This window comes from Sciurus carolinensis, chromosome 9, assembly GCF_902686445.1.
Source record: "Sciurus carolinensis chromosome 9, mSciCar1.2, whole genome shotgun sequence".
NCBI classification, from domain to species: Eukaryota; Metazoa; Chordata; class Mammalia; order Rodentia; family Sciuridae; genus Sciurus; species Sciurus carolinensis.
Window position 1 is genome coordinate 46085188 of NC_062221.1, and position 22610 is coordinate 46107797.

The 22610-nt window shown below is 32.1% G+C and overlaps 1 protein-coding gene across 5 annotated transcripts in view; it reads left to right on the top strand.

Annotated features, from left to right (window-relative positions):
* Naaladl2 (N-acetylated alpha-linked acidic dipeptidase like 2) overlaps positions 1-22610 on the top strand; it is a 1279203-nt gene that overhangs the window by 947445 nt on the left and 309148 nt on the right. For all 5 annotated transcript variants that reach the window (XM_047564210.1, XM_047564211.1, XM_047564209.1 and 2 more), the window contains 2 exons: positions 2956-3161; positions 6846-6965. In XM_047564210.1, coding sequence (XP_047420166.1) covers positions 2956-3161; positions 6846-6965 — 326 coding nt within the window. The remainder of the gene's footprint in view (positions 1-2955; positions 3162-6845; positions 6966-22610) is intronic.

A 22610-nucleotide genomic window follows, 5' to 3' on the forward strand; every position in this document is an offset into this window, starting at 1 on the left:
AACTACAAGTTTATGCCACTCTGTGGATCACTATAAAACTAAGAAGTATCTCTTCATTTTCTTTCCTATCTCTTCAAAAATAAACCTCAGTAGGAGTTTGTGTGCACCAGGGGAGGGGAATGAGACAAGGAGGAGTTTAGATTTGTTAAGCTGGCATATGATGCAAAAGTCAATGTTTTCTGTTTTATCTTTTCTTCACTATATAACATTTAAATATTTATTTTTATCAAGAAAAAAACATTAAAAATGCTTTAGTTTTTAATGATACATTTTTAAACATAAATGCTTTTATCTTCACCTGTAATTTTTCATTGCTAATTGATGTTCACACCTGATCCTTTTTCTGCTGACATTTCTTCCTAATGTTTGCACAGCTTTATGTTTTGAAGGTGCTTATGTAAATGATCATCTGATTAAATTTTAAATCATTTTACACCTTGTTATGGGCTGCTGATGGACTCTTCAGATGATATTACATAGATGTAAAAAGATAAAAATAATGACACATATAGTAAGAGAATAATGTCAATACTATTGAATACATAAGGTTGAATCACATATTACTGTCTGATTTGCATGTTTTACAGTATAGAGTGCAACAATTGTTATTAAACTTGGGCCACTTCTGTTGATGGGTGTTTTTGTTAGTCTTTTTGTTGCTGTTACCAAAATACCTCACAAGAACAACTTAGAGGAGGAAGTTTTTTTGGGGGAGGGGACATGATTTCAGAGGTCTCAGTCAATAGACAGTTGGCTCCAGACATTGCTCTGGGTTCAAGGTGAGGCAGCACATCATGGGGGAAAGACCAAGTGGAGGTGAAGAAGCAGAGCTAGAGACACAGACAGAGACAGAGACAGCACATGGGGGAAGAGCCTACAGGTAAGAGCAACCCCTCCAGGGCAAGTTTCCAGTAACCAATCTCCTCCAGGCAGGTCTACCTGCTTAGAGTTACCACCCAGTCTGTCCAAACTGGTATGGACTGAATAGCATATACCTCACACAATCCAATTATTTCACCTTTGAATATTGCCACATTACCAGGAGATTTGAGGGGACACCTCATATCCACCCTATAATAATGTGGTTAGGACATTTACTCAAGTTCTCCTTGGAGAATTATTCTTCTCCATGGAATTAGTCAAATTAACCTAATTGCTAACTCAGAGAGTTTTGAGATCAAGCTTTATATCCTCCCGGTTTCTTGCCAGTCAACTCCTAAAAAGTTCATAAAATGTGTGTATTCTCTCTGATTTCCTTGTATTAGCAATATTGTAGCTCCGATGATGGTGTCTTTAAACGCAAGATAAAAATGAATTTGAGAATTGTTGCTATTTTATTTCAACCATTCCAACAAATTTCCATCATAATGGTCTCTAAGGGAAGCACTAGAATATTCATTATCATTGCCGTATTTGCAAGTTGTTATTGGAAAACCTAGTTAAACAAAATTATACTAACTTCAGGGTAAAGGAAATTCAATCTACCAAAAAATATTTTAAAAAATAATTTTTCCACTAGTATTCTTCAGTGTATATTATACAAAGGTAAATTTTTGCTTAGTTTGAATTCTATACAAAAATATTGGTTACTTATTCACATGATTTTCTTAGTGATTGAAAATTGTAATTATTAATATTGTTTTTAATGTGTTTTATTTGGAATCAAGACATCTCATGCAGAATTTTCATTTGTGTTTGGGAGATGAGTGAATAAATTTCTGAGTTTTCAATATTTGTAGGCCCACTATGCATACCATTAATTAAATATTAATAAAATGGTGACAGGTCAGATCCATTGTTGGTTCCAAAATCAGTGTGAAAACCAGATTACTTCATGCAATGACATTTCTTTTTTTTGTTGTCATGAAGTCACAAGCTGATTCATTTATTTCACATAGGTGTAGGACCTACTTTGTGTAAGGCCCTGTTCAAAGTGCCTTATGGTGTAACACACTTAAAAGTAGTAAATCATGTATACATTATACGTGTTTCCATATTAAAGTTGAAGAAACTAAGGCATAGAAAGTTTAAATAAACTTTCTGAGATCACACAATTAGTGAGTTACAAAACCTGGATCTCAACCCAAGTTGACTTCATTATTGAGTTATGAAATATGTCATATTGAAAAGATAATGAAGAAAACTTTTGACACACACATAAAGGATTACTTGATCAAATAAATTTAGTTCTGTTATTTTTATTGGTAACATTCACGGACAACAATGGGGGTATATTTTTATCCCACTGTATAGTACAGAAATGTGGGTGACAATAGTTGTCAATATGTATTTAACAGGGCCACATCTATCTGTTGTGGAAACTTTTCTAACAGTGTGTCTAATGAATTTGGATAATCATATGAAATTAAATATATGAAAAAGCAACTTTTACAGTAGCTGAATGACTTTGGACATTGTTGAATTTCATTTTTTTTTCATCAGAGAATGGAGTAGAACTAAAACCATAAGTTGGAATCCATAATTAATTGCCTAAACACTTCATTTATTACAAAATCCACACGTGACTACCACATTTTTTAATATTTACAGTTACTGAGTAACTGCTTCCTCAGATGTATTAATAGTTCTTTAATATTTACTGAGTATGCACACATTGTTTATAGGACCCTTCCCACGAGGATTCTGGAAAACTGTTAGATAAAGATTTCATTGTGGCATATTTGTATACTTCATTAATTAATATTCATGTTGCAAAGGACAGTTATATGGATCTAAGCTTCAGATTCATAATTGGGTTTAACAGCTGCCTCTGCTTTGATATACACAGATGTGTGAATCAAAACAGAGGGTGAAAAATGTTAAAGTAGTCTCAATTATTAGAACAATTTTGCTTAATTGTTGCTTACTCGTGCAACAGGATTATGTAAATGTCATTAAATTTATTGTTAAGGTTTATATTCTGTTTTAATGGCTCTTGTTTCTTTCTATTTCCAGACCGGTATATTATAGTTGGCAGTCACCATTATGCTGGATACAGTTATAATGGACAAGAATGGGCCAGTAGTACTGCAATCATCACAGCTTTTATCCGAGCTTTGATGTTAAGAGTTAAGAAAGGATGGAGACCAGACCGCACTATTGTATTCTGTTCATGGGGAGGAACAACTTGGGGCAATATTGGCTCATATGAATGGGGAGAGGTAAACCATTAATAATAATAATAATAATATTTTCCTCTTTTGGTAGACAATGTAAATTTTTTCCAAAGATAGTAATGTGCTTCTGAACCAGGATTCATAACTGATGATCTACTGAGATTACTTGCAAGAATGATGGTGAATTAAAAGTAGACCCACTTAGAGTGAATTGTGTATCATCTGCAACTAATCTTCCTTTTGCTACCAGAACTACAAACTCTGCTATCACCCATAATAGTGATTACTTAATTATTGAACTTCTCCTTAGGAGATACCTTGATAGGCATGGAAAAGAAAAGGATCGGTTGATACATACCACTACACTAAAAAAAAAAAAAAAAAAAAAAAAAAAAGCAAAAACAAAACAAAAAATAAATGGTGTCCAGGAATTATCTAGTATTAGGAAATCATCTATAATCTACTATGTTGTCAATTAACTTAGCATTACATGTTATCTATACAATATCGAGATTGGATTCAAATAGGAGTTACCTTCCTTCCTCCCTTTCTTCTCTCCAATCCTTCACTTCTATGTTCTTTCTACTTCTTTCCTACCCACTTGTCTATCGGCCTAACTACCATAGGAAACCTGTGCCTTAATGAAATAAATAATACAATGGGGCACAAACAGGATACAATTGGAATATCAAATGCTTCTGATATGTCTGTACATCATAGATGTACTGTACTTTTAATGGAATATGACAACCCATTATTGGATCGATGCCATATTAACAACAATGGAAACATTGTGAAACTCTTACATATTTTATTTACTTTTATAATAAAAAAAAGATTTAATGGCAATCTATAGACCTCCAAGTACATAATTTCAACTTGAAAACCTTTTGATATCTTAGTTTGTTCACTACCTCAGCTTTGAGGGAAAACATATCTACCTATGTGAAATTTTCTTTTATTTTTAAGAACTCAAAAACATTGAATATCAAAGAAAATATCAAAAGTGTAGAAAAGAAAATAGCAAGGTTTTTTTTTAATTTGAAGGGAAGAAAATTGTGAAGATGAGAACATTTTAACAGTGCAGAGTTCAGCAAGATTTACAAACTGCAAATTGAAATGCTTTTCTATATGCAAATTAGTGGTTTGAATGTTCCATATTCAAAAGAATCACTTCAAATGAAGAAATTCTATTGCTTTAAGAACCTTTTTAAGTTGACAAATTTGTAAGTAAGATGGAAAATGTAAAGCTGAACCAACCTCTCAAATTCCTATTCCAAATTACTTACTTTTAAGATTAGCGAACAAGTATAAAAATAATTTAGGGAATATGTTTGTGATTTTGACTATTTTAAATAATTCAGAAACAATGAAATCGTGTTTCAATTTTCTTCTAAATATTAAGAAAACGTCTTTAAGATTCTTTTCAAACTCCAAATATGCTTATTTATTTCACTACATCTACAATCTTCTACATTAACTTCCACAACTTATATTAGTCATAAATTATATATATTTCTAAACTTTGTTCACAAAGTACTGTTGTCTAACATTATTATTTCCTAACTTAAATATCCTGAACCCAAATGCATAGGAAATTACCTTGCAGAAAGTCCTTGAATTTAATTGAATCTCAAGCATCATAGACTGTGAATTGAAACAATATAGATTTGCACGTATGTGAGGAGTTAATTTTTCAAATCGAGGAGATATTTTTGTGTTTAACAAAATCTAAATTTATATTTAAGTTTTAATGAATCTATTGTGCTTTTTGGTAATTTTATATTTTTTCTATAAGATGCCAAATATCCAAATACTATAATGTGGGAGTCCATAGAAGGAAAAAAAAAAATGTTTGCTGGTAAAGGTTCATTTGTATAATATATATATATGAGACAACTGATTATACATTTAGTTACCTTCTGAATTTTTGTATGAGTAGAAAGACAAAGTCATATAAGTAATAAAAAGGGTGAAAAATATACAAGTTTCATTGTTGACTGATAAAATATATATATATATATTTAATTTATTTATTTTGTTTCATTGTACACAAATGGAGTACAACTTGTTTCTCTGATTGTACATGAAGTAGAGTTGTTTGTGTAATTATATACAGTCCATCTAAAATATATTTTTATAACTTTCTGTGTATCCAGAGATTATTTTAATACAATCCATAAAGATATTTTGTAACCATCCAATTGAGGAGAAATTTAGAAAACTATTGGTAGACCTTCCGACATCTACTCCATTTAAGAATGAAATATTTTCTTTTAAATTAAACCAACTAGAGTTCTAAGTGTATTTTCTGGTGAAAAAGAGTGAGGAAGTCCTCATTGACATGCCATGGTGTGCTATTTAATTTTGCTTGCATAGAAACCCCTGGAAACCCACAGTGGTAGTTAAGAGGATTAGGTGATATTGGCCAATAAACTTAAAAATGGGATTTGTGGTGACAGAATTTTAGAGCATTTATTGAATACTGAACTTGGTCATTAAAGAAAATTATAACATTATTGAATAGGTTTATTAAAAAGTGCCATTTCTTCTGTGAAGAATGTTTAATTTTCACTTAATATTTTGGAAATACTACAAATTTTAGAGTAAAAATATCAGAGTTCAAATTCTTTCTTCTGTAAAACATGTAACATTCTCTAAGTCTGGAATCTTCAAATAAGTACACTAATGTCTATTTTGTGGGGTTCTCATAGGATTATATGAACCAGCATGTACAGACTGTGTGTATGTCATAGCATGCAAATAAGAACTGTTTTTTCATAATTTTTATGTAATGATAGACATTATTTGAGTCAGCTTATGGGTAAATTATTCAAGATTAAAATGTATTATTTTTGTTTACTTAAGATATTTTAAATTTTCAAATAATTGTCTCTTTACCTCTCCTACAGAGTTATAGCTGAATTTTCAATGTAAAGGAGAGTAAGATTTGCTAGGGATAGAAGTCCTGTAGTCTTTCTCCTCATGTTTGAAAGAGAAAAAATACTTTCTGAAGACATGACTTAATATAGTTTTTAGGATGTTCTATGGAACTTCCACATAAGAATTAATCATTAAATATTGTGTAAGGAAAACAGGAAAATAACACAAGTTCCTCTTAATGGTACATTATTAATATGATCAGTAGTCTTCAATTTTGTAGGGTTGGGGGAAGCAGACAAGTGGAAAACTTAACAACTGAATCATTTTATGTCATTTAATGTGCATGAGATACATTGTTTTTTAATAAGATTGCATCTGCAGGTTCACAATTGTATAATGCCCCATTTCCCTAAGAATAACAGATACTTTTTAAGAATAGTTCATTGCTCCAAAGGAAGGGACTCATTTTATTAACCATGGAAGTAGTTCATCCATGTCTGTTGTCTAACTCAATTTCTATAAAACCAAGTGCTCTCATTGAAGAAGATACCCATTCTGTATTCTGTAATTGCATTCCATACAATGCTGTACTTTTAAGAATATTTTCTCTTAAAACTTGGCTTTTGTCAGAACATGTTTTAAAATATTTTATCCTGTGTTGTATCTAATTCCTCACCACCCTTATTTACAATCTTCTTCTAATCTTGACTTATTTTATAAGTGCTTTTAAAAACAAACCAATGCAATGTAATGATTTTAATTATAAACTATTATTTAACATTTAACTAATAAAGTAATTATTTTTATTTATGTTAAAGATAGATTTTTTTTTTTTTTTAATTTCAGGATTTCAAAAAAGTTCTCCAAAAAAACGTTGTGGCCTATATCAGCCTCCACAGTCCTTTAAGGGGTAACTCAAGTCTACATCCTGTAGCATCACCATCTGTTCAGCAGCTAGTAGTAGAGGTAAGATGAACCACTGTTTTGGAAAGGATTGTGCAAAATTGTTTTGTTCTGTATAATTTTGCATTTTTTGAGTTTTAAATTTTTTTAAAGTTGTTATAAAGTGATCTACAAGTGTTTCAAGGAATGACCTATTGGTGTGTTCCTTTAATTTTTGAGTCACTTTCTTCTGTCCTTTCTTCTCTTCCTTTGTTTGTTTGTTTCTTCCTTCCTTCCTTTCTTTCTTTCTCTTTCTCTTAACCAGTATCCTTTAAATTAATTTTCTTTATAGTCTAGAATTCTTCATCTACTACTTTGTGATTTTAGTTCTAAGAAGTTATACTATTAGGGAGAGGTACATAAAAATGTGAGGTTTTTTTTTTTTTTTTTTTTTGCCATATTGAATTTAGCACTTAAGTTGCCAATTCTGCAGTCTTGACGTTTTTGGTAAACTTGGTTACTTTTGATTTTTTCCCTTTGATTCATGTTTTGTTTAAAGTTGGGATCTGTCCTATCTTTTCAGCTGTTATTAGCACCCTGGGAGCAAGCATACGGTGTGGAAAAGGAAAGCATGTATATTTCAGCATATTAAAAAAAATGCAGTTTGTGATGTTTCACTGGAGTTATATATTTTTTAATTTAGCTACTTCTTAGCTGTTTCAAATTTATCAGAACATTTTTCTTGTTTATTAGTAGAGTTCTCACTTTTATTTCTGCATTCTTTTTATGAACTTCAATACAGATAAAATGATAGGTAGTATTTTTCAGTATTAAAAGTCATCCTGCCACTCAGGGGCAGTTTCCTCTCAGCCCCTGTGTCTATTGGTGACATTGAAAAGGACCTTTCAGATGCCCATGGGGTCTCTAACGAGTATCATGGGAACTGAACTAAAAAGATAGGTCTCTAGCGAGTATCATGAGAACTGAACTAGAAAGATAATGAACAGTGCTTTGGATTAGCTGTAATTCTTGATTGAAATGCAATGCAAACCAATACTTTATGATATTCATAAAGTACTTTTTGGTTTAATAGTTTTCATTGACATTTCTATATGCAGTACAATAAATAAGACATTATGAAAGATGGATAAATCTGTACGTTTAAGATCAGTCAAATCCCAATGTGCGTGCCCTAAATTATATCCAGTTCTGTAAGCTAATTTCTCCTATTCTGTGTACTGTTTTGAATTTGCTCTCCTTTACCAACATGGAAAACACTCATGAAAGCATCAGATACATATGTATCCCCTGAGAATAGGTACATGATCAGGAAGAAAAGCTCAAGTATCCAGAAATTAAGTAAGGTTGCTTTAAATATGTGTTTTCCTTCTCATGCATTATAATTTTTCTATTTTGAGAATCTTGCAAGATATGTAATTACTGAAATTCATGGGTAAATAAAAAGAACAAACTATTAAAGAATATCAGATCTATAGAATTTCATTTCTGAGAATATGACATAATTTAAAATAGTTTTGCACATCTTGTAACAGGGAACTGTAGAATATTTTATTATGTAAATCTGTTTATGAGGCTGAACTTACAGCTCAGCAGTAGAACACTTGCCTAACATGTGAGACTGTTGGTTTGATTCCCAGCAGAAACACAAAGCAAAACAAAACAAAACAAAACAAAAAACTAAAACAAAATAAAACAAAACAAAGGACACTCTCTGTGACTCTCTGTGAGAGTAAATAATGATTTCTCACCAATGAATGCTGACAGGGTAAGATGCTTCTTCCCATTTGTTTGGGAGATGAGCATTTTGTTCTACAGTTGAATGTGTTTCCATACCTTAAATCACAACACAAATTTGTGATGAAAGTATATTTCTTTCAGTTGTGTGTGTGTGTGTGTGGGGGGGTGTGGTATATGTTTCATAGAATAATTCAGAAGGATAGGCATATTGCAAGTTCAGACAGAGTACTATTATCTAATCTAAAAAGATGAAGATTCAATATTTATATATATTAAATTTTATGGAAAATATAGCATTTTAAGATACATTTGGTACAATATTTAAATATTATGTATTTTATCCTTTAACATACATAAACACCCTTTGAAATATAAAAGTTTATGGAACCAAACAAATCTTATAGTTGTTATCACTAGTGGCCTTAAAAGAAAGATTTAAAATGTTTCTTTCAAAAATTAATTCAAATTGTTAACTCAGAACATCTGATACTTCCTTTACAAAGATATTATATCAGTTTAGATTCTGTCACCATATACAGATCATACCATCTGTATAATCCTGTATAGAACTAAAATAAACAAATTCACAATGACTTTTTAACACAGAACGTAAATTTTCTAGAAAGAAAACTTGCAGACCAAATGATGGGGCACACAAAATTTTATGGAATACCTGATACTCCAGTATAGCAAAATGAAGATTCCAAAAGCTCTTGCCAAGTTCATGTGGAAGATTTAAATATAGGAAATATAATCTTAAAACATTTAATATGTAAATACTAAACTTTATTTAAACAACCTAGACACATAAAATATCTCAATAGATTGCAATTTTGATCTGAAACAAAAATGTGAAGTAGTTTTCCTAAATTAAATTCTAGTTTCAACTGCATTTGTAGTATGCTATTCCATTGGGGGAAGATAGTAGTCCCATTGTATTTAGTCCATCAGACTGCCTCTTGATAGATTAGTATTTCAGTTGAGTGTATTGGATATATTGAAATATAATTTGTACACAGTAAAATTCTCTATTCTTAAGTGTGCAGCTTGATGGATTTGACAAGCACATGCAGTCACGTAAACAGTATCACAATCAAGGTAAATATAGCATTTCTGTCAAACACATCAGTCTCATCATTCTCAGTTTCAGTCTCTTCCCTTTATCCCTACTTCCTGGCAATCACTGGCATATATTTTCTCCCTGTAGTTTTGCTTTTCAGACTATTGGTTAAAAAAAAAAGTTGAATCATACAGTAGTAGCCCTTACTTAGCATAAACCATTAAAGATTTACCCACATTACATGTGTCAGTAATTCTAAAACATCTATCTAGGTCACTGAGAAAATAATCAAGACAGGGACTAATAAGTAAAATACCTTTGGAGCTTTCTCATCCAGTTTAATATTCTAACTATGATTTTTTAAATAGAGAAAATTTAAATAACTGAAATTGAGAAATCATTTCCTGAGGGCAGTCCACCAAATTTGAACAATATCACTAAGCAGAGAGGACAGAATCTTTTGAAGATCAAGAAATGCTTAATGAATCTAAATCCAATGTCAGAGCTTATAGGTCTTACTTAAGATGCATGAAATGCTGACCAAAAATATATTGAAGAATGGAGAAAAGTTTCAGATTACCAGTGTTGGGCAATAGGCAAATGATGGTTCATTATAGTATTCTCCTTTCTTTTGAGCTTATTAGTAAAGCTTTATTATAACTTGACAATAATCAGAAAATATTTTATTTTTCTAGGTCATGACACTGGTAACTGATAAATTCCTTTGTCTTCTGAAAGTGGCAATAATCTCTTAATGACTTATTCACTGATTAGGAATTATGGGGCAAGAACTAAGGTTTTTTTTTTTTTAATTTTTTCCAAAGCTATTGAGGTAAAATTGAAGTACAATAAGATCCATATTTGAAGTATACAATTTGATAAGTTTTGACAAGTATGTAACAAATAAAATCAATATAAAAAGTATTTCTATTACTTTTTTAAATTTGAAATCATGTAGACTCTGTTTCCTACATGGTTTATATCAGAAATCAATCACCCTTAAGATGCAAAGAACACCACCCACACATGTCAACTATTTCAACATTAAATGGCACCCTTAGAAATATCTCAGAGGCCAAGGAAGAAAGCACAAGAAAAATAAATAAAAAGTGCTTTGAACTATGTGATAGTAAAAGCTTAAAATATCAGAATCTCTGAGATGGAACAGTACTAAGATGAACATTTATAACTTAAGGTACTTGTAAAGAGAGAAACAAGAATGACAATCAAATTATTTTCAAATTATGTGGTAGGAAGGAAAAAATAAGACTAGGAGCAGAAATAATGAAATAGAGAAGAAATGATATAGCTAAAATTTGATAAAAATCAAATGAGTCTAATCAAGAAAAAGTAAGAACAGAAAAATTAATATCAATGGAAAGGGAGTTATTAAAATAACCCTACAGATGCTAAAAATATAATAATGTAATATTACAGTTGTATGCCAACATGTATGATAGCTTACGTAACATGGTCTATATTAGAGAAGGATCTGTGTGCTGCAGAGAAGAAAGTGTATTCAATCAATGATGGATGAAATATTCTATATATGTCTGTTAAGTCTAAATTATTGATTGTATTATTTAGTTCTATAGTTTCTTTGTCTAGTTTCTATTTGGGAAGTCTATCCAGTAGTGAGAGAGGTATGTTAAAGTCACCCAGTATTATTGTGTTATGGTCTATTTGATTCTTGAAGTTGAGAAGGGCTTGTTTGATGAATGTAGATGTTCCATTGTTCGGGGCATAAATATTTATGATTGTTATGTTCTGTTGATGTATAATTCCCTTAAGCACTTTGAAATATCCTTCTTTGTCCCATCTTTCAATTGATGAGTTTATGTCATTAATGTTCAAGGTTATTATTGAAATGTGATTTGTGTTCCTGGTCATTTGGTTTATTTTCATTTCATCTTCATGGAATATTTTGTTGAGAATATTCTGAAGTGCAGAATCTCCTAGTTTTGAGGGTCTGGGTAAAGAAATCAGCTGAGTTTGGTATTGGTTTCCCCCTATGAGTAATGTGATATTTTTCTCTCTTGGCCTTTAAAATTCTATTGTTATTCTGTATGCTATGCATTTTCATTATAATGTGCCTTGATATGAGGGTCTGTTGTAATATTGCACATTTGGGATCCTGTAAGCCTTCTGTATTTCATTTTCTATTTCATTCTTTAGAGTTGGTAAATTTTCTGATATTATTTCATTGAAAAGATTGCGCATTCCTTTGGTTTGTATCTCTGCACCTTCATCTATCCTGAATCTATCTTAAACGTGGATGTTTCATTTTATCCCATATTTCTTGAAATTTGTATTCATGGTTTCTTAGCATCTTCCATAGTCAACTCTATTTTCAAGATTATATATTTTGTCTTCATTGCCTGAGGTTCTGTCTTCCAAGTGGTCTAGTTTGTTGGTGATGCTTTCTATTAATTTTTTAATTTGGTCTATTGTTTTCTTCATTTCAAGATTTCAGTTTTTTTTTTTTTTTCAGAATCTGTTTATTGAAGTGATTTTTGCTCCCTGTATTTGCTCTTACATCATCCTTACTTCACAGATCAGTTTAACTACATATATTCTAAACTCCTTCTCTGACATTTCACCACTGTGGTGTCAATGGATTCTGTTTTTGGAGTTTCTTGGTTTGCTTGGGGTCATTTGATCCCTTGCTTTTTCATATTGTCTGTGTGTCTTCTCATCTAACAGCATGAATCTGGGGCAGTAGAGTTTCTACCCTGTGGACTTATAGTGTCCCTAAAGGTTTCAGTATCTCAGTATTTAGGAGGAGAAAACTTAGAAAAACAACCAATGTAAACTATTTGCAGCATTAAACCAAATAGTTCCTACAATGACATCTACAATGTTAATTATCACAATAAACAGAAATAATATGATCAGTTATTGCCTATGATAAAAACAGCAAGTATGCAAAATGTTTTACATTTTCAAATGGTAGACAGAAAAAACAAGTGATATAGGATGTGACAATTATGAGGGAGGAGAGAAGACAGAAATAAAAGATTAAAGGAATATGAAAGAGAGAACAATAGAGGTTGGCTGTTAGCAGAAGAAAGGAGATAATCAAGGGAAACAGGTAGAAGAAAATATATATATAAAGCAAAACTTTCTAAAAATTTTAAAATAAAAATAAAATGACACAAAACAAAACAAAACAAAACAAAAAAACACTTGTCAAACATCCTAGCTCAAAAAAAAAAAAAAAAAAAAAAAACAAACTAATCCATTGAAAATAACTGGCCTCAAAAATGTTACAGATAAGAAGAAAAAAGTAGAAAACTGTATAAATGTCTGTGTACCATTAAGGTCATAATTATACAGTGATAAAGAATTAGGAACAAAAGAAAAGAAAAGAAAAAAGAAAAGAGAAAAGGAAAGAAAAGAAAGATCTTACTGAGAAGTTAAAGAATTATTTCCAATATAGTTAAAAATATTCTCAGCTTCTCTTCTCAGCAGTTTTAGGTGGGGTCTTCTGGAGTGGATTCTCTGCCCTCTGGATTGGTAGAGTGAGAGTGGTAATACCATTGGCAGAGTTCCGGAGGCAGGGTTTAGGCTTAGGAGGGCTCCAAGCTCTTCGCTGAATGCTAATTGGTCTGGAAATTTTAAATCAGTGCATCTCCAGCACCCGGAACTCACTGGTCCATGCTGGAAGACCTTACCCCAGGGATCTCCCCTGGATTCTACTTGTGTGATGGGGGATCCAATTGTTAGTCTCCTATGTCACCTGCAGATCCCATGTTTCCTGGTCTGGGGTTCAGTCTCCAAGCAGTCTTTCCCATCCCTGCTCTTCCGAGTTCCCAGGCAGTTATGTCTCTCCCAGCCAGTCCTGCAAGCGGTGGATTGGACGGGGAAAGGTAGAGCCAGGTGGATTTCTATGACCAGTTGTCCTCTGTGTAAATCTCTCTCCACATTTGATTTTCTCCTGGTCACTTAAGTGCACTTTATATCATGCAGCATGTGTTTACTGCGCCTGCAATTCAAACTAAACTTGGGTTTGCCAGGAATGGTCTTCCTCCATTGCTGGCCCCTGAACCAAAGCTGCAAAATGAGTCCTTCCTCTGTCCTCTGCACACTGCCTGGAGAGATGGCGACTTCTTTAACCACACATGTATATCCACGTTTGTTGGGCAATGTCCTTGCTCTCTAAATTCTCTGTACCCAGACATGCCTCAGGCCTCCCAAAAATATGGATTCCTTTTATTCTCTGGACCTCTCCAGTTGGAGTTTCCAGATCAGCTGTGGCAGAAACTGTGGTGCTGGGGAGTTTTTCCTTATTTTACTATATTAATGCTCCTGTGTCCCCAGTCTGCTTTGAATGTCCATTTTTAGGTTCTAATTCAGTCCACCTCACTTTTTTGTTCACCCACATTGCAGAGAGGCTGCCTGTCTGCTTTCTTGGTTTCACACCAAGAAGCAGCCAGGAACATGACCTCCTCTATTCCACCATCTCGGATCTCTCAAGAAGTAAGGTTTTTCTGCATTTGATTCTTCTGATACTTCTGTTAGTATATTGAATATATTATTTTGCTCCATTTGTTTTACCCAATATTTTTATAAACAGAAAACTAATTCATTTAACATTAGGTTATCAGTTTTAGTACTTAAAAGTACTCCACTCACTCAAAAGCAAAATTAAATAAACAATATTTTTGATTCCCCAAATATTTAAGAAATGAATATATATTTTCAAATCTTAAATTTCTTCTGCTTTCTTATGAAAATATTTTTTATTTGTTCTTTTTAGATATACATAATAGTAGAGTGTATTTTGACATATTATACTAGCATATAACTTCCCATTCTTGTGGTTGTACATGATGTGTGGAGTAACACTGGTTGTATATTCATATATGAACATAGGAAAGTTATGTCTAATTTATTCTACTGTCTTTCCTAATCACATCCCTTCATTCCCCTTTGGCTAATCCAATGAACTTCTATTCCATTCCCCCTTATTGGGTGTTATCACACATATATCAGAGAGAACTTTGTGCATTTGGTTTTTTGGGGATTGGCTTTATCACTTAGCATGATACTCTACAGTTCCATCCATTTACTGGCAAATACCATAATTTCATTCTTCTTTATGGCTGAGCAATATTCCTTTGTGTGTATGTAACATATTTTCTTTATCCATTCATCTATCAAAGGGCACCTAGGCCCCAAAATATTTTTGCTATTGTGAATTGAGCTACTATAAACATTGAAGTGGCCGTGTCACTATAATATAATATAATTAAGTCCTTTGGGTATATGCCAAGGAGTGGAATAACTGGGTCAAATGGTGGTTCCATTCCCAAGTTTTCTTAGGGATCTCTGTAGTATAGAGTGGTTGCACCAATTTGCAGTTCTACCAGCAATGTATGAGTATACCTTTTATCCCTCATACTCTCTAGAATTTATTGTTACATGAATTCTTGATGATTGTCATTCGGACTTGAGTGAGATGAAATCTCACTGTAGTTTTAAAATTTGCATATCTCTAATTACTAGAGATGTTGAACATTTTTTCACATATTTGTTGACTGAAGGTATTTCTTCTTTTGTGAAATGCCTTTTTAGTTCCTTTGCCCAGTTATTGATTGGGCTATTTGTTTATTTGGTGTTAAGTTTTTTTACTTCTTCATATATCCTGGAGATTAATGCTCTATCTGAGGTACATGTGGTAAACATTTTCTCCCACTCTGTAGGCTATCTCTTCATGTTCTTGATTGTTTCCTTTGCTGTGAAGAAGTTATTTAGTTTGATACCATCCCATTTATTGAATCTTGATTTTACTTTTTTTACTTTAGGAGTCTTATTGAGGTATTTGGTTCCTGGTTTCTGAGTTGGGTTTACTTTTCTTTCAGTAGGTACAAGATCTCTGATCTAATGCCTAGATTTGGAAGGGTTCCCTCCTTTTCTATTTCATAGAATAATTTGAGGAGTATTGGTATTAATTCTTCTTTGAAGGTCTGGTAGAATTTGGCTGAGATTATGTCTTGTCCTGAATTTTCTTTGTTGGTAGGCTTTTGATGGCATCTTCAATTTCATTTCATTGCTTGAAATCGATCAGTTTAAATTGTCCTTGTCCTCCTGATTCATTTTAGGTAGGTTCTGTGTCTCTAGAAATTTGTTTATGTCTTCAAGATTTTCTATTTTATTAGAATGTAAATTTTCAAAGTAGTTTCTGAGCAATGTTTGTATTTCAATAGTGTTCATCATGATATTTTCTTTTTCATCTTTTTGGGAAAATATTAATTTCATCCATGTACTAGGCAAAAATACAGTCAAATAATATTTTTACTGTCTTATAATGACATTGGAAATAAATACATACCAAAATAATATTTGCCAAATAATAATGTATAATAATAATTATTATTATGACAATTACATAAAAATAAATTTTGGCAAAATCCACTAAACTATTTAAAAGCTGACTTTTTTGTTAAATAAGAGCTCTCATCTTGATGGTACCATAAGGAATTCAAGTGTGATTTTTAATGTACGTTTGGTGGTCCCACAGATTTGGAAGTTTTTTTCTAGTTTTTAGCTGTAATGAATATAGCTACTTGTGCTTATTCATGTAGAATGGTGCAGCAAATTTTCTGGGGTATTTATCTAGAAATTGAATGACTTTATCATAATATAGGCAGAAGTTTAACTTTAGCAGATGTTGCGGGAGAGTTCTGCAGGACTGTACCAACTACACCCCAACAGCGAGATATGAATGTCCCACTTGCTCCACCTCAACTTGAGCATTTGGCATCTCTGGGATTTTAACTTGAGTTCCCATAATAACTAATGCTGCTGAGCACCTTCTTCCATCTGCACATCCTCATTAATTGTGAATATCTCTCTCTGTGATGTGTTTGTTTAAGCCATTTGCCCACTTAAGAAAAAAAAAAAGAGTTGTTTGCCTTTTCCTTACTATTTGTCAGAATTTTTCATACATTTCAGTACAAGTCTTTTGTCAGTTGCATATTTTTAAATAATCTCCCACTCTCTGGCTTCAGTTTTCACTCCCTTAATGGTAACAACACAATTTAATTATTAATATTTTTATGAAATCTTTTAAAACCACATTTATTGTTTTAGTACCTTATTATACAAAATATAGTAAACTTAATTTAACCTATTAGTTATATTTAAAGAGCATTATAAACATTTATTATCCATTTTCTCATTCATAAACACTTAAATACTATGTGTATATGGTACTTAATTATGTATAATTATGTATTAATTATACCTATAGTTAATGTATGTATACAGGTCATGTATCTCATATTAACTACATTCATTAAATCACTGAGTCCAGAATTAGGCTATAGTGGTAATTCTGAATATCTCCAATTATATTTACTGAGGACAATAGGATGCTCTGTAGAGATTAAAGGAGAACCCATTTTCTTGGGTATTTATCTAGAAATCAAATGACTTCATCATAATATAGGCAAAAGTTTTAACTTTAGCAGATATTGCCTGAAGAGTTTTGTAGGGTGATTGTACCAACTATACTACAACAGCAAGGATGAATGTCCCCTTGCCCAGGTTCCCTGAATGAGTGGGGAATAAAAGATCTTTTCTAAAATCTAAATTCATTTTTTTCTTTCCACATTTTTACTGGTACATTATAGTTGTACATAACAATTTGGCATTACATATTCATACATGGACACAGCATAACAACATAATTTTGCCAATGTCACTACCCAGAACTTTCTCCCTCCTTCTTCTTCTCTCACACACTGGTCCTTTTCTTATGAAAATCAAAGGAATATCAGAAAAAATATAACCCTTGAGGAAAAAGTCCTTTCTTGAAATAATTTCCACTGACTCCTTAAATGTACAATGAAAGATAAACAGGAGAGTGACTTTGTTAATGAAAATATAACTGTCTTCATGCAAAATAACTTATGAAATTATAGATAAGATCACAACTAATAATTTTAAACATTAGGATACAACACAAACACACACACATATACATATATATATATGTATTTCTGGTTCAGTCTTAGTTTTTGAAATCATCTTTCTTAGATCATAGAAGGTATTGATTTTGCCTTTAGAAAAACAGAATTTGATCATCCATATATTAGTCAGTGCTTCATAAATCTCAAGTAAACAGTGATCAAATTTCTAAGAGGTTATTTTGGGAAAGCCTGCAGCATTTGTACATATGAAAGTAGTCAATCTAACCTTACTCTACTTAAGTGTTACATTTGACACACCTGCCCGAAACTGGCAAATTTGATCAAAGCTAAACGATCACATCAATATTGTAAAACTATACAGGAGATAGACAATGTTTTTAACTTTTCAAAACTTGCAAATTTTTTTTAGTTTTATTATGTGGGTTTTTTTTAAACTTTGTGTTCTATCTTTTTATAGACCAGGACTGTTCACTAGAAAATGTAGGTCATGTATTTCAAATCAACTGCATCCATTAGAGCACTGAACCCAGAACTAGGCTACAATAGTAATTCTTATGAGTATCCCCAATCTGTTGCAGAGCTCATGTAACAAGTAAATGAGAAACCAAACTGCACAACATTGCTGAAAGTGTTGCATGACACACTGCAGATGAGATGCCCCTGCTGCCCAGGAGCTGATGATTTTAACATGGACTTAAGATATGCATAGGTAGTTAAACTAAAGGAGTGGGTGTGATTTGTGCTATACTTTAGTTCACAGAAAAGAGATAATGTGATTGATTTAATTCAGAAACGTGCCTTATACAACAGTGACAGAAAGGATGAATGGATTCAGATCTGGATGGAATTTAAACCATCTGTCTTTTCAAAGCTCAATACTTCAATCATGTAAAAAGACTCCCATTTTACTGAGCCACCAACATTTCTTTTCAGATCAGCTGAGCTAGTGTCCATTTCCATTTCCCTGCTCAAATTAACTCATTTATTCTTCTGCCCCTTTCCTCCAGTCGCTGTGTCTTCTGCATCACTTGTACAGCTGCTTCTCTAGTTGCCCCATTGCTAGGGTCCTCCGCCTGACCATGCAACAGTTCTTTAGGGGATAAAAACAAAACATGTGAAACTCTGTAGACCCTGAAGATACTTAGTTCAAATATTTGAGTTTCCAGGATGTTGACTTACAAGTAACAAAGAGATTCCTTAATAATTTTTCTTGATTTTATGTTTATGTATGCTGGAATAATAAAAATGACCACTAAGTTTTATCTTGATAATATCTAAATTATGATTTCTCATATCCTAGAGTTTGTCAAACAAGCTCTAAGATAAATCAATCAATATTTCCCAGAGGCAATATCCCTGGGCTACATTTTAAAAATGAGGTAGGTTCTCTTAAAGCAAGAGCTCAGAGAAGAGATGCTGTACAACTTCCTGTGAAAAAGCATCAAAACCTTCAGAGCCATGCTGAATCTTGACCACTTTGCAAGAACAATGAACAATACACCAAATAAGGAATCCTATAAAATCGTTTACAACTATGTTGATGTTTCTTGGATTTGCTAAAAGGTGTGTGTGTGTATGTGTGCAATTAAGAATCTTTTAGAACATGTGTGTGCTCAGTTTCTCTAACTGTGACAGAACAACTGAAAAAAATCAACTTGGAGAAGAAAATATTTATTTTGGCTCACAGTTTCAGAGGTTCTACTCCAGAGTCACTTGGACCCATTCATTTTGGGCCTGTGATAAGGTGGAGCATCATGAAAGGGAACATGTGACAGAGCAGATCTCATGGTGGCTAGGAGGTGGAAAGAAAGAGCCAGAAAGGATCCAGGGACAAAATATATTCTTTTAGGGCATGACTTCAGTGACCTACTTCTTCCAAGTAGGCCCCATGTCCTAGGTTTCCATCACTTCCCAAAAGTCCATTCAATTATGAACCCATCATTGGATTAATCCCTTGATGAAATCAGGCCTCTCATGTTCAGTTACTACCCCAAAGCCCTGTCTTTGAACATTCTTGCATTGAGGATCAAACTTTCAAAGCTTGAGCCTTTAGGGGACATGCCACATACAGACTATCGCATAGTATTAATTCTAAAATTCTTTCGATTCTAACACTTTTCAACTTCTCTTTTATCTGTCAACATAAACACATCACAGTTGGATTTTAGACAAAGTCAATTAAAAATGGCAATATTTAGCATATTAATCTTCCAAAACTTTATAGAACTTATCGTATGTCAAATTGAAAGTCTCAAACTTTTACTTGGAAAAATACCTGCATGATTTATTTTATAAAACATTTGACAAGGGCACTGACCAAGTGAATTAAAGTTCTAACCAGAAAATATTTATCACACTTTTGTTTCTTTGCTTTTGATTCTTGTTTTCATTTTATCACTCAAGTGTATGTATGTGTTTGTTATTCCATCTTTAATAAAATACTATTATCTTCTTCTGGATTATTCTAACATATTTTACATGTACCTGTAGTTAAAAATTGTTGCTGAATAAGAAATGTGAGATGAATAGCCCTGTGTTGTGCTCAGTTGACAGGGCACTGCTGGTGTACTTGATAGTTGACTTTGATACAACCATTACAGTGTTATTTTTATTCATTTTATATTACTTCATATGACACAATTCAGATACCTTTTCCCCATTTTATTCCACCTTTGGTTACTTCAAATTAGTTTATTTTTTCACCAATATTATTGGCAGATTATAGAAGCTATGCTGGAAGAATGATAATAGCTATCTTTTCTTTTTCTTTCTCTACTCTGGACAATTGTAATGCAGAGGAAGAAAGCAAAGCTTAATTTCTATTCTGCTTGCTGTAAAGTAGAAAAGTGGCTTTAAAACGTTCTTCTATTGACTTGTCTTTCATGAAAAATTCTGTAATTTTTTTGTTTTTTGCTTTGTTCAATTCGTTAATGAGAGAAATTCTCTTCACTTTCTTGATCACAATGAATTCTAATGCTTCTCACTGGAGTCAACTTAATTTATCCTCCTCTTTGTGACTACTTGTACTACTTGTCAACTGAAGTAACCGTAAAGGCTAATAAACTGATTTAAAACCTTCTTTACACTAATTTACCACTTCAATAAAGTCTTTCATTTGAAATTGCAGTTCTATTGGCAGGTTTATCTATCTCCTAGGTTTCATGAGAGTTTGCATCGTGTTAAAACTAAGCAATCCCTCCAGTTTATTACTGCTTTACAAAGTTTTCTGCATAGTATACACTGACAATATGTAAATTCCTTTTTATTTAAATCTAGATATCAAGGTAGTCTTAGACTCTGGTACGAACCCTGTGTTTCAGAAGGCAGCTGATTTAAATATTTAGATTATTTAGCAAAAGAGAAATGTAAACAAGTTAAGGTGCTAACAAGTTTATCTTGAACTCTTTCATACAACCATAATTAATTCCACATGGCTAAAATAGCTTTAGCTGAGTAACTTTTTGCTGTGACTTTGATCGCCATTCTTCAGGACTCTGGGAATGGTTATTTATGCAGCAGGGTTATTAGTGAATCACCACTGGGTTGGCAGCTTAGATAGAAAAAATATAACCTTCATGGCATTATTAATATAGTACATGTACTTCCATTTTTAAAAAAGTGAAATGTAGACTTTGTCATGTGTTTTTTTTTTTTTCTGATTTCAAAGTAAATCACATTTTACAGGTTTTAGTTTAAAATCTATCATTAATGTTATCAATTAATTATTTCTATAACAACCATAATAGCGATGCTTTCCCCTTGTAACATAGGACACTTTTGTATATGAATAATGAAATGAATTTAAATAAAAGGTAGTTGTATGCTAAAAACGAAGCTACTTTTTAAAGTATATAAGCACTGGTATAATTTTACTATGCGTTGGCATGTAATTATCTTTAAAAGTTGCATAAATCATGGCTCCTTGGTTATTATTGTCCTTTGTTAAGTGGTGTCTTGATAATTTTGTATTTGAATGGTTTGCTTGATTTGGTTCTTTAACAAAATAGTAATTTGGCTTACTGAAACAAAAGGAAATCAATAACAATGTTAAATAAATATTTAAACAAAGAAATAAACATGGAAGTAAACTTTAAGTCAGTTTTTTTCCAGTGTGTGTTATGAAAGGCATACAAAATAGAATGTTAATGTATTACCCTTAATCATAGAGATCTATAAGTAAATAGAGCACCCAGCCTTCTTCAAACATTTTTTTTTATTTGGGAGCATTTTTCTTTGGGTATCTTTTAAAAATGGCCACAAAGATACTATTTTAATACTATTGTATTATTCCTAAAAGTTGGAATCTTTGCAGGAACTTAAGCAAGGGTTCAATAACTTCACTTTGCAAATAAATTTCTTCAAATGGTATGATCTATAATTTGCATTTCTCAGTGCAAATTCACTTTTTCAGAAACACAACTCAATATATACTGCCGATAAGACTTGAAGGGACTGATTATTTCTTCACTTTGATCTGGAATTTCACCTGTAAATTTATAGCCTTAAGTGTTCTACTACTTGACATTAATCCCTCCATAGTTACTAGTGCTAAGTAAAAATTTTAGTTGAAAAATTATAATTTTAAGGTGAAGATGATAAACGAAATTGAACAGCAAAACAGTAAGTTATTTTAACCCTGAAACAACCATCCTTTTGGGGACCATGATAGCAATTTTCTGTATGTCTTCAAGGTGTAGAGAAATAATTTTAGTTCAGCCTAAGGAATCATTCTTAAATAGAATGGATTACTTTAAGGTGCTCAAACAGTGTCTGAGTTTATGAAGGGAGTCTTTCTGGATGACTGTTTTAGCCAATGTTTATTTATATAGTAATTAACTCATGGATTTAAGCTTTATTTATCTGAATTTGCTTATTTGTTTGTTTGGCTTTTATAATGTGTAAGAAAGCCTGCAACTGGTTTTTAGTGTCTGCTGGATATAAGGATAACAACTTTCACGGTTATTGTTTATTTAT